The sequence below is a fragment of the Notamacropus eugenii genome, chromosome 1 (genome assembly GCF_028372415.1).
Source record: "Notamacropus eugenii isolate mMacEug1 chromosome 1, mMacEug1.pri_v2, whole genome shotgun sequence".
Taxonomy (NCBI): Eukaryota; Metazoa; Chordata; class Mammalia; order Diprotodontia; family Macropodidae; genus Notamacropus; species Notamacropus eugenii.
This window is the reverse complement of record NC_092872.1, coordinates 331,538,343-331,552,059: the sequence shown is the minus strand read 5'-3', so window position 1 is coordinate 331,552,059 and position 13,717 is coordinate 331,538,343. Positions and strand designations below refer to the sequence as shown.

Here is a 13,717-nt window from a genome sequence, read left to right as displayed (position 1 = left end):
GAGGAAAAATTAGAAAAAAATAAGAGCACTTCAAGACAATCAAGAAAAGAAAGTCAACCAACTTGAAAAAAAGAATCAAAAACCTAAGGAAGAAAATAATTCCTTGAAAACTAGAATTGGGCAAAAGTAAGTTAATGACATTCTAAGCTATGAATATTTTTGTACATGTGAGGAGAAACCCCTTTTTTATGATCTCTTTGGCATACAGCCCTAGTAGTGGGATTGCTGAATCAAAGAGTATGCATTGGCTACATTTTCACTCATTACTCTTGACTCAAATGATTGAGGAAAGAGAATTAGACTATTCCTTGCTCCCCTTTGCCACTTCTAGGTTCTTCTCTACCACCATCACTTTTCATTTGAGGTTCATGCACTACACATCTACCACCAATCAGTCTACCACTAATCAAAATTCTAGTAGCTGTTGTCTACAGACCTCAAAGATACTCACATTCCTTCTTCAATGATTTCAGTCCCCAGCTCACATTCTTTCTTTCCTCCTCAACCTCTGCCCTTATACTGGGTATCTTCAACATACATTTCTCAAATACCCTTCCAATTCCTCAGTTTACTAAATTCCCGTGATGTTCATCCATTTTATCTCAGCCACACAAAAATATGGCCATACCCTTGATCAAAATATCACCACAAATGCACTACTTCCATGTTCATGAACTCTGAAATTTGCTTATCTAGTCACTGACTTTTCTGTTCTCCCTTGCCCTTTTAACATAATTGCTTATTATGGCCTGCCAAGCCTCAGCCTTGGGTCACTTTCGTGATCTGCTGCCTTCAATTCTATATATGTGCTGTTGAATGAAAATGAAGAAAAGTCATAAACCCATTCAAACTGGGTACACTACAAATTTATGTTACATAACTGCAACTGGGTCCTTACTGCTATTGGGCAATTCTTTTAAACTTCTCTAATTAACTCACTATCTCATTTGCCACAGCAGCTTTTCCAAATCTTTTCATTCCTTCCTAAACCTCCCATGAATGTCCCTCCCTCAGCCTGACAGCTGAGAGACCTGCATTATATTTTATTGAACAAGTAGAGGTCATTCACCAAGAGCCTTCTGTCTCCCTTCTTCCTTGTCTCATGTCACTCAGATGCCTTCTGCCACTATCTCCTCCTTCATCCCTGTTTCACATGAAGAGGTGGCCCTTCTCCTTGTTAAAACAAACTTCTCTACCTGCCCAAGTGATATCATTTCATTTCATATTCAGCAGATTGCCTCTATCATACTCACTTTCTCTCATTTATCTACAATCTTTCCCTGTTTACTGGCTGCTTCCCTATTGCCTACAAACATAGTCTTGAATGCCCCATCGTCAAAGTAGCCCTCATTTGATCCATCCATTCCTGCTAGCTATCAACCCATATCTTACCTGCCTTTTGCAGCTAAATCCCTTGAGAAGGCAATCTATAAGCAGTGCCTTTATTTCCTTTCCTTTCACTCTTTTGTTAACTCTTGGTAGTCTATTTTCTGGCAGTTTCATCCAACTGAAACTTCTCTTTCCACAGATCTCTTAGTTTCTGAATCCAAAAGCCTTTTCTCAATCATCCTCTGTCTTGACCTCTCTGTGGCCTTTGACATTGTTGATCACTCTCTTCTCCTTGATAATCTCTTCTCTCAAGGTTTTTAGGACTCTACTCTCCTGGCTAATGTGATCACTCTTCAGTCTCCTTTTCTGGATCTTCACCCAGGTCAGGTCCACCAAGTGTGATTGTTTCACAGGGCTCTATCCCGGGCCTTCTTCTTTTCTTCCTTTATGCTATTTCAATTGATGATCTCATAAGCTGCCATGGATTCAATTATCACCTCTATTTTTATGATTCTCAAATCTACTTGTCCAGTCCTAACCTTACTGTTGACCTCTGGTCTCATATTTCCAACATCTCAGACTGGATGTCTTGTAGACTAAAGGTGCCAATCTCATGGCCAGAACTTCAAATGGCCCACAAAACTCCCAAGATAATTGGGAAGTGATTAACAAAACAACTAAGAATACAATATAACAGATAATGTTAATTTGTGATTTTTCCACATCAATATGTGGACTACAGGAATCAGTTTCTATTTGAGTTTGATACCACTGCTACAGACAATTTAAACTCAATATGTCCAAAATGGAACTCACTATGCTATACCCTCGCACCCTTCAAAACTTCCCTATTGAAGGTACCACCAGCCTCACAACCTAAGAATGAACATTGACTCTTTATTATCTCTTACTTCTCCCCACCCCCATATCCAATCTGTTGCCAAGGCCTGTCAATTTCATCTTTGCAGCATCTTTCATATACATCCCCTTCTCTCCTGCGACAGTGCCATAAATCTGGCACAGGCCTTCATCTTTTCATTCCTTGACTATTGCAATAATCTTATGGTGTGTCTTCCTGCCACAAGTCTTTCCCCACTTCAATCTATCTTCCACTCAGCTGCCAAAGTGATCTTCCTAAAGCACAGGTCCAATTTTATCTCTTCCCTACTCAATAAACTACACTGGCTTCCTGTGACCTCTAGAATCAAATATAAAATGCTCTATTTAGCACTCAAAGCCTTTTACAACCTAGCCCCCTCCTACCTTTGCAGTTTTTTACACCTTATGTGCCTCCATTTACTCTTCAATCTAGTGAAATTGTCCTTGCTGTTGCTCAAACAAGATGCTACATCTCTCAGCTCCAGTCATTTTCTCTCACTGGAACCCATGCCTCGAATACTCTTGCTCTTCGTCTTCACCTCTGGCTTCTCTGACTTTCTTTAGGTCTCAGCTAAAATCTCACTCTTTATAAGAAGCCTTTCCCAATCCCTCTTAATTTTAATGCCTTCTCTCTGTTGATTGTGATCTCCTTCAAAGCAGGAACTGCCTTTCTTTGTATCCCTAACACTTAGGACACTAGGCACAGAGTGGTTTCTTAATAAATAGTTACTGATTCACTAATTGGTGGAAATAATGACAAAAATGAATGTAAAAATCTTACTAACGTGTTAAGTAATGAAATTTGTTGTTTTCCTAAACTAAATAATATAGAATGTATGTATGTGAGTGTATATACATAATATATACTCACATAATACATACCAGTATATGTCAGCACATATGTATACATGCATATTCATGTATAAATGCATTTACATATTATATAATCATATACATATTATTTACATCAATGTATATGTGCCACTTTGGTCCTTATCTTGATGTAATGAGGGTAGAACAAAGTTCTTTTTGTGTACTTACCTCATTATATACAACTGGATTCCATCTGGCTGGAGGTGGATGGCTCGAGACAAATCCTTCACTGCTTCTGGCAATTTATGGATCTGTTGAATTATGAATAGGAGCTTAGTGTTTAATATTAGTAACTGCTTCCTTTCAATAATTTTGTACAGTCCCTTGAAAATAAAAATTTTGGGAATATATTTGAAAATTTTGTTTCATGGGTTCTACAAGGTATTAAGATACAGAAACATAAGAAAAGAGATAATTATATAAATGGCCTTTCTTAGGAATTGAAACTTTTCCTTTCTCCTGAGCTTAGTCAAAGGACTGCAACTCAGATGAACTTCAGAGATAATGTCCCTGTGGTCCATGTCAACACTGTCATGATTAATTTTACACTTTGGTATGTCTTTCTTACTGCCTAAAAACCTTCCTATCCTACCCTGTGTCTTTCACTGACCATCAGATTACCGTACCCCATATACCTTTCAAACAAGCAGAAAGCCCCACATCTTCCACAAGCCAGTGAAAATTCCTATTTTCTTTCAAGTTGACAAAAACAGCCTCAACTTGTTCAGTTGCTGAACACCTAATTTGTTCTCATCAGATAAACTGGGAGGGTAACTCAAACAATATGCAAATAGAGTATACTATTCTTTAGGATCTTCAGGTACAAATGAGCAAACTTCTACTATATATTATACCAATAAACTTTATACATATACACATGTGTCCTCTTCAGGAACGAAGGACAAACATAACAACCTGGAGAAGCAGTTTGGCATAGGACAGAGTGCCTGGCTTGGAGTCAGGAAAATCTAGGTTTAAATCCGAAGTCTAACACTTAATAGTCATACTGAGCAAACGTACTTCAAATAACTCCCTAAGACTGATTCATTAAGTTATAGATGCATGCAAACCACCTTGGTGGAAGGAAGCCCCATGATGGAAATTCTCCTCGGCTGGAAAATATTACATATCCATTGTGTGTATGCATATGTATGTATGCACATCAATGACAAAGATTATATATTGGATTTATTTTTAATCAATAGCCTAAGAATAATTATCTTTTAAATATTCAACAAAATGGTAATATCTTGAAATACTATTCAATTCTTCCAAGTCCATATACCCTGAAGTAGCTCAGTCAGTCTCTCAAAGATTGTAGCAGCCTATTATTTGACTTCAGGTCCAATCTGCTTCAGGATACATAGATGTGTGATTCCTTCTGAAAGTGTCAAGAACCAGAACCATTTTTCTGACTGTTTCAACTTGATTACACCTAGTTGGTGGGGGAGAATTCAAATTACACTTATTAAACAGTCACCTTAAAAGGATGGTTTGTGTGACACACAAGCTTCCTGTCAATCAACCAAGCAAGAAGGACATTTGTGGATCAGATGGGGTTCCTTGTATTACTATGCAGAAGTGATCATGGAATACATAGAGAATTCATTAGTCAAATGGAGAAAAAGAGGACATTGGACTCTTAGGTAGTATGAAGAATGGGGAAATTCATTGTCAGGGAGAGTAAATGATAAATTAGGGATGCAAAAAAGGACAGAAGGATAGAATTTATGTCTATGGAAGAAAGAACAAGTAATCAAAATATTTGTATTTTTTTTGACCACAAATTAACTGACTTGGGTGGGAAAAAATATCCAAAGCACAAGTGAATATAATTAACATGAATATCATCACACAAATATCTCACTACTTCCCAAGATGATCGTTCCATTATATTTAGTTTTCTATTCACTGTTCCACAAAAATTGTTTGCACATTATTTCCTCTACATCTGTTCTGCAATTTCTTCACAGAGCTCTGAAATGTCCTTCCTTCCATACTCAGCTTCACATCTCACCTCTTTTTCAAGAGCCATCTGAAATCTCACCTCCTCTTCAAATACACTCACCTAGTAGGTAATCTCTAAAAGATTTTCCCTGTTAACTACCTTTGTTTGGTCAGTGCTGTATCCTTTCTTTTCTCAAGCTAAACATGTCCCTCTCCAGCCTACATCTTGCCTCCATACTCTTTATTATCTAGAAACACACCTTGTTACTCCTCTTTCTAGACCTTGTTTATCCCTCTACTAGTTATTTCCATTACATTAGCTCTCAGCTTCATACATGCTTGATACTTTTCTCTTGAACTCTTTTCATTAATTCTATTTACTTGAAATCTGTCTATTCTCCTGAGGATACAGATCTGACAAAGTTTTCTAATTATGGTTGCTATTAGATACTCATTTTTCCAAACTCACAAGATTAGAAAGAGGTGTTACTATATTAAGTATTTCTCATTGCTTTTACTGGACCATCACTCCCTATCTCCCCATCCAACACTGTCATCTATGAGTCTCCAGATTACTCTCATACCTTCCTCCAAAACTTTGACATTTGGGTGACATTTTCTCTTTCTACTCCTATCTCTTCTTAAATTCAGCATCCAGGTTGATGACTCTTTAAGACCTTGATCTAACTCCCTATAACCTAGATAGTTATATTTTAGTTCTCATCAATATTCAAGGATTCTTTACTCCCCAAACCTTCAAATAAGCTCTTCTGATTATAATTACTTTCTTTTCAATTATATAATACTCTCACATCTATTAATTCATTTCTATACATGATGACCTTTGATTTCTCAATCTTTACCTATTCTCCCATTTCATCATACCTGGTTCTGCCATTATACCCAATTTGACCCAATAGTTATCAATTTCTAAGAAGCATTTGCTTCCATCCTTGAATATCTTTTCCTCTTAACATTCTGACTATAATACCCTAATGATTTCCAGTCTTGGATAACCTATACCATTCACCTTTTTCAACAAGAGAAAGTCACAAAATGGTATTGACTTGATCCAATGCAAATTTATACTATCTGACATCTGCTAGAGCCCCATTGCTGCTTAACAATTTTTATATTAGTCTCTAACCAATCCACTATGGCAGTCCACACAGAACTGTTTCCAAGTTTTTCTGCTCTTTCTCATACAACTTGAACACAGTAGGTATTTAATAAATGTTTCTTTTTTTGAGATTAAGATCATCCAGCATGAGTCCTTTTGATTTCCTTCTTCCACTTCTTAAAAACATTCTAGAGAGCAAGTAACTAAGTCAGAAATGTGTCTTTGCTGCCTTTCCCCTTCTGATTCAAATGAAGAGATAGCCCTTTTCCTTGCCCAAATTAGCCCATTTATCTATTGCCCTTGCCTTGCTACACCAATCATTATTTTTTCTTTCTGGAGTATCATTAATCTCTCCTTTATGAATCCTTTCTTTCTCTGAGCATTCCCTCTGCTTTACTATCACCTTATCATTCTCATTTCCTTCTCTGTCAATGTCTTAGTTTACATTCAGTGATTTCATTGCTTCACCATTCACTCATTTTCTTCTCTTGCACTCTGGTTTCTATTCTCATGAATCTTAGAAAAATGTTTTCTTCAAGATCATTAATGATCTTTTCATCACCAGATCCAAAAGGTTTTTCTCAATCTTTCTGCTCAATTACCTTTGTGAAATGTTTGTGACGACTCCCTCCTTAGCATTTCCCCCTTTTTGTTTCTGTGTATTTTCATAGTTCTCCTTCTACCTCTCTAACTACTTTCCATTTCCTTTCCCCTTTACCCTTTAAGTGTGGCATCCCTATAGCTTTATCCTCCACAATCTTGCTTGGCTATCTTATCCACTCCTGGAGCTTCAATTTGTCACGTCCTAGAAATGGTTCCCCAAACTAGATCTCAAGCCCAGAAATCTAGATGTGTTCCCTTAGCTCAACACCTTACATTTTCCAATTGCCTGCTAAGTATCTCCACTTAGATATTAAAGTGGCACCTCAAATTTAAACTGTCCAAAATTGAATAAATTCAACATATGTATCCCTCCTTCTAATTTCCTTATTATATTTAATGGTGATTCCTAGATATCCTAAAACACAGGCCTGAGTATCACAGCTCAAAAAGCTGCAGTGACTTTCTATTATGTCAAGGAAAAAATATGAACTTCTGTCTTCAGCATTTGAAGTCCTCCACAGTTGAGCTCCAGTCTCCCTTTCTAGCTTTATTACATATTATTTCCCTTCACGTACTCTGTGATTCAGTTTGCTCTTCACACACATCATTGCATCTCTGTGTCCTCATACCCTCAGTTCCCCAGTCTGGAATGCAAGTCCTTTTCATGTCTGCCTCTTAGACTTCCAGGTTTCCTTCAAACTCAGTTCAAATTTCCCTTACTACATGAGACCTGTTCAGATCTCTGCTCCCCTCTCTGCTAATACCTGTCCCACCTCGAAGATATCTTGCATTTATTTCAATATATTTTAATTTACTTACATGTGTACACATTGTTTTTCTCCATAAAATATAAACTTCTTCAGGGCCATTACTTTCACTTTTGTTTTCATAGTGCTTCAGGTCCTTGAAAAGTGCTTAGCCTATGTAAGCACTTTAATCAATGCTTAAATGATTATTGATTGATTATCATGCTTCAAAACCATAAAGATATTTTTTATTCTTTTTTCCTTCCATCCCTCCCAAATGTAATGACTAAGTCCTATCAGTTCTTCTGTGACAATAGTACTACCTTCTTCTTTCTGATTCTCCTAGTCTAGCTCAGGGCTAAAGACCCCCAACTGGTATCCTGACTCTGGTACTTTTATATTTCAACATATCCTTGTAATTCATCATAGTTTGTCAAAGACTTGATAACTGATCAATATAATGATCCATCACAGTTCCAAAGGACTCTTGATGAAAAATACTATCCACCTCCAAATAGAGAACTGATGAACTCAGACTACAGGTTGAAGCATATTTTTTTCTTCATTTTATCTTTTCTTTTGGAATATGGCTAATGCAGAAATATATTTTGAATGATTTCGTATGTTAAATGGATATTGCATTTCCTGCCTTCTCAATAGGGGGTAAAAGAAGGAAAAGAATTCACAAGTTAAAATTTTAAAAAAACAATGAAAATAATTCATCACAGTTCAATTTGTATTATGGTTATTTCTGCATATGTCCTTTTCTCCCCATTAGATTGTTAAGCTCCTTGAGGGCAAGAGATGTCAAAGGTCAACTTCTCTGTTTGCACAACTGATTTCAATCCCTCCCGTTTCTTCTAGGAGTTTGTTCCTTCAGTTATTCCCTTTTCTCACCTTCAATCCTTACCTACCACTTCTTTCCCCAGAAGGCTGAAAAATATGCCCAGAACTTTTTATCCTTGGAAACATTCTTAGAATGTTGTATCCTTAGAAACATTGACCCTGCCAGTCCTTCAAGCAATTGTCCAAAAACCTGCACATGTTCAGAGCAAAATTAGAAAAAAAAACGTTTGTACTTACTGCCTTTGTTTTCTTACTCTTATGTTTTCTCATGCTCTCTCCAAAGTTACAAATTGCTTTGTAACTGTTAAATTCACTGGCTTTTTCTCAGTTTTCATATTGAGTTACCTTTCAGCAGTTTCTGACATTTTCAACTACCTTTTCTTCCCTGACATGTCTTCCTCCTCTGACTTCTGTGACATCATTATCTGGATTTTTTTCCAAATTGGTATGTCAGTCATCTTTGATCCTTTCCTCTGCCTTGCTATCCATAATCGATTGTCCAGTCTTGTCCATTTTCCCTCCACAACATCTCTCTAATTAGTTACTAACCTCTTCATTCTCTCACCTCTCTAATCCATCCCAATATTATCTTTCTAAGATTCAGTTCTTCCTTCAGCTGAGGAAGAAAATATCTTGTATTTGAAGTCAGACAACTAGGTTTGAGTCCTGGATTTGCCTTTTACTAGCTATGTGACCTTGGGCAAATCATTTAGTTTTGCAAGGTCCAATTTTCCTCATATCTAAAAATGAGGGTGCTGCATTATATGTCCTTTAAGATCTCCTGAAGCTTTAAATCTATGATCCTATGAGATCCATAAGCAGCTCCCTATTGCCTCTAAGATGAAATAATTTTTTCAGATTGCCATTTAAAATATTTGAGAGGGGTGAGAAAACTGGGCGATGGAATGGTGGAGGGACTTTGAACAGGATGTGTAGAATAAGTTTAGGAGAATAGGGGGAGAAGATAAGGGAGGGAGTTTTAGCAACAAGGGCAAGTGGAAAAGATGAAGTAACATCAATAGGGTAAAAATAGAGACTGAGGAGGAAAATAGGGAGTAAAAACAAGATGCAGAGAAATTCATAAATAATCATTATGATATAATATAATATAATTAATATAATAATGATATAATATAATATTATAATTAATATAATAATTAGAATTCATAAATAATAATTAGAATAATTATTAGAATAAGTCAAATCTAGAAGAGTCATTCCCTTACTGATAAATGGTCAAAGGATATGAACAGGCAGTTTTCCAATGAAAAAATCAAGACAATTTATAAACATATAAAAGTGTTCTAAATCATTATTGATTAGAGAAATGCAGATTATTTCTTTAGATATCATTTTACATCTACCAGATTTACCAAAATGATAGAAGGGAAAAGTGACAAATGTTGGAGAGGATGTGGAAAAATTGGGAAACATTCATTGTGTGTGGGATTATAAAATGATCCAACCATTTTGGAGAACAATCTGGAATTGTGCTCAAATAGTTATTAAACTACCTATACTCTTTGGACATAATAAGAGAACATTGTATACAGTAACAGCAATATTGTTTTAAGAACAATTTTTAGCAAATAAGTTATTTTGTCTATTTATTAATACCTGAATTTACTATAGAGGACATATGAAGAAAGACACAATCTGCATTCAGAGAAAGAACTGAAAAACAGAAGTATGTGTAGAATAACCTTACTATAAATATGTATGTGTGTATGTATATATATATATATATATAAAATACACACAGATGTGTATATATGTATTTATATACACAATATAGATGTGTATATATATATATATATGTACACACATACACACATATATATATACACACCTACTCATGTATGAATGGTAGCCAACTCTGTGATGGGGGTGGGGGAAGGGAAGAAAAAAAGAAAAAAATTTACACGATAATTTTGTTGTATATTTGAAAGGAATAGAAAGTTGCACAAAAGTAGATGTGCAGTTTCATACACAATCATCTTTTTTTTATTGTACTACATTGTAGAAATGTTTGTTTCATTCCATAAATTAAAAATAAAATTAAAAAAAAATCTTCCATCATTTGACTTCAAGCTACCTTTCCAGACATTTCACAATATCTTTTCCCCCATTACACTCTCTTTTTTTCCAGAAAAAACCTGGCCTAATAGTTATTCCCTGAATTAGGGACGTTGTCTCTCAGGGCCTTCATAAAGATTATTCCACATCTGTTATCTCCTTACCTCTGCCTGTTAGAATTAGTTTCCTTAAATCAATCGATTAACCATCTACTAGGTGCCAGGCACTGTGTTAATATCTGGTTGGTAACATAGTGTGGGTACAAAATAAAAGCTACTGTGGGAACAAAATACAAAGAATGAAATGTAAGAGTGGGGTCAAAACTATCGCACCCCATTTGCTATCTTAACTAGGTGAGAACACATCTCAAGAAATCCGTCAAAAACATAGGTTGCTACACACCATAAAATATTTAGGAGTCTACTTGCCAAAACAAACCCAGGGACTACAAAAACACAATTACAAAACACTTTTTGCACAAATTAAGTCAGACCTAATTAACTGGAAAAAACATCAGTTGCTCGTGGATAGGCAGAGCTAATATAATAAAAGTGACAATTCTACCTAAATTAATTTACTTATTCAGTACCATACCAATCATACTACCAGAAAATTATTTTCTAGAGCTAGAAAAAATAATATCAAAATTCATCTGGAAGAACAAAAGGTCTAGAATATCAAGGGAACTCATGAAAAGAAATGCTAGGAAAGGTGGCCTAGCTGTACCAGATCTCAAATTGTATAAAGCAGCAATCATCAAAACCACTTGGCACTGGCTAAGAAATAGAGGGGTAGATCAGTGGAATAGATTAAGTATACAAGATGCAGTGGTCAATGATTATAGCCGTCTACTGTTTGATACACCCAAGGACCTCAGCTTTTGGGTTAAGAACTCAGTTGACAAAAAACTTCTGGAAAAACTGGATAATAATATGGAAAAAACTGTGTGTAGACCAATGCCTGACACTGTACACAAGAATAAAATCCAAATGGGTGCACAATCTAAGTATAAAGACTGATACTATAAACAAATTAGGGGAGCAAGGGATAGTTTATTTGTCAGATTTATGGAGAATGGAGAAATTTATGACCAAATAAGAGACAGATAACAATATGAAATGCAAAATGGATAATTTTGATTACATTAAATTGAAAAGTTTTTACACAAACAAACCCAATGCAACCAGGATTAGGAGGAAAGCAGAAAACTGGGAAAGAATTTTTATAATTAGTGTGATAAATATCTCATTTCTAAAATACGTAGAGAACTGAGTCAAATTTACAAGAATACAACTCATTCCCCAATTGATAAATGGTCAAAGGATAGGAAGAGGCAGTTTTCAGAGGAAGAAATTAAAGCTATTTATAGTCATATGAAAAAGTGTACCGAATCACTATTGAGTAGAGAGATGTAAATCAAAACACCACCTCACACCTATCAGATTGGCTAATATAACAGAAAAGGAAAGTGTTGGAGAAGATGTGGGAGAGTTGGAATATTAATTCATTCTTGGTGGAGCTGTGAGCTGATCCAATCATTCTGGAGAGCAATTTGGAACTATGCCCAAAGGGCTGTAAACATGCATACCCTTCGATCCAGCAATATTGCTTCTAGGGCTGTATTCCAAAGGGATCATAAAAGTGGGAGAATGGTCCCACATGTACAAAAATATTTATAGCAGCACTTTTTGTGTTGGCCAAGAACTGGAAATTGAGGGAATGCCCATCAATCTGGGAATGGCTAAACAAGTTGTGATATATGAATGTAATGAAATACTATTGTACTGTAAGAAATGACAAACAGGTGGACTTCAGAAAAATCTGGAAAGACTCATATGAACTGATACTGAGTGAAATGAGCAGAACCAGAAGAATATTATACACAGTAGTAGCCACAGTGTGTGAGGACTGTTTCTGACAGATTTAGCCCTTCACAGCACTGCAAGGACCTAAAGGATTCTTGATGCAGAATACCATCCACATCTAGAGAAAGAACTATGGAACTGGAACACAGAATGAAGCATATTATTTTCTCTTGTGTTATGTTTGGTTTGGTTTTTCTCATGGTTTCTCCCACTCATTTTAATTCTTCTATGCCACATGACTAATGTGAAAATTTGTTTAATAAGAATGTATGTGTAGAATTCATATAAGACTGTATGCTGCTTCGAGGAGGGAGGGGCAGAAAATTTAAAACTTATGGAAGTGACTGTTGAAAGCTGGAAATAAATTAAATTTAAAGAAACATAGATTGTGTGAAGATTTTTGAAAGCCAAGATGAAGTGAACCCCTTTGATGAACCACTCACTTTGTAGCATGAGTTCTCTAAACCTGAGCCTATCTTCCCATAGATTCTGTATGTACCTATGAGTGTGTCACAAAGTTTTTGGAAGATACCATCTGTTCTTGTTGTAGTTTTTTTTTTTGAGGCAATCACTGTTGAGTGATTTGCTCAGGGTCACACAACTACTAAACGTTTGAGTCAGGTCCTCTTGACTCCAAGGCTGGTGCTCTATCTATTGCACCACCAACCTGCTCCTTGTACTGTTCTTGTAAATACCAAGTTGGGGCTCACAATCTACATAGTATTAGTTAGACAACTTGACCTCTCAGAGATATCCCTAGAACCTAGAGAGAATGGAGTAGCTGTATTCTAGGAGTCTGACTCATCAGTGGGAACTGGAGCTGGGAGAGTAACCTCAGAGTGTGTTATAAAAAATTCCCACTATTAAAGCCATTGGGCAGTCAGGTGTCAAAGTGGATAGAGTGCCAGGCCTAAAGTCAGGAAGACTTGTCTTTCTGAGTTCAAATCTGGCCTCAGATAGTTACTGTGTGACTCCATGCAAGTCACTTAAACCTGCTTGCCTTGGTTTCCTCATCTGTAAAATGAGCTGGTGATGGCAGATCACCCCAGATGAGGTCAGAAAGAGTCAGACAAAATTGAAATGACTAAACAACAACAATCCCTTTCCAAGTTGTTCGTACTCTTTCCAGCCTCAATTGCCTTCTATTTATCTGTGTACAAGTTTTATACCTAATGTAAATTCCTTTAGGTTAGCAATTACTTCATTTCTGTTACTGTATTCTCTAGTACTTAATAAAGTGCCTTCCATATTGCGTGACATTTAATAATTTCTTTTTTGAATTAGGTTTCTATTTACCCCTTCACCTGCTATCTGATAATGTGATTTCCTAACAGCTTTCCAAAAGCCCTCATAATGGTAGAACTTAACTAGCCAATAATAAAAGTGTCAAATTTAAGATTCCTATGAATTCATACTCAACGTGTCCAGGATTG

General features: G+C 36.0%; 1 protein-coding gene across 6 annotated transcripts in view; it reads right to left on the bottom strand.

Annotated features, from left to right (window-relative positions):
* The window catches only part of TTC6 (tetratricopeptide repeat domain 6), a 299,343-nt gene that overhangs the window by 90,708 nt on the left and 194,918 nt on the right, over window positions 1–13,717 (bottom strand). For all 6 annotated transcript variants that reach the window (XM_072629756.1, XM_072629755.1, XM_072629759.1 and 3 more), the window contains one exon: window positions 3,250–3,332. In XM_072629756.1, coding sequence (XP_072485857.1) covers window positions 3,250–3,332 — 83 coding nt within the window. The remainder of the gene's footprint in view (window positions 1–3,249; window positions 3,333–13,717) is intronic.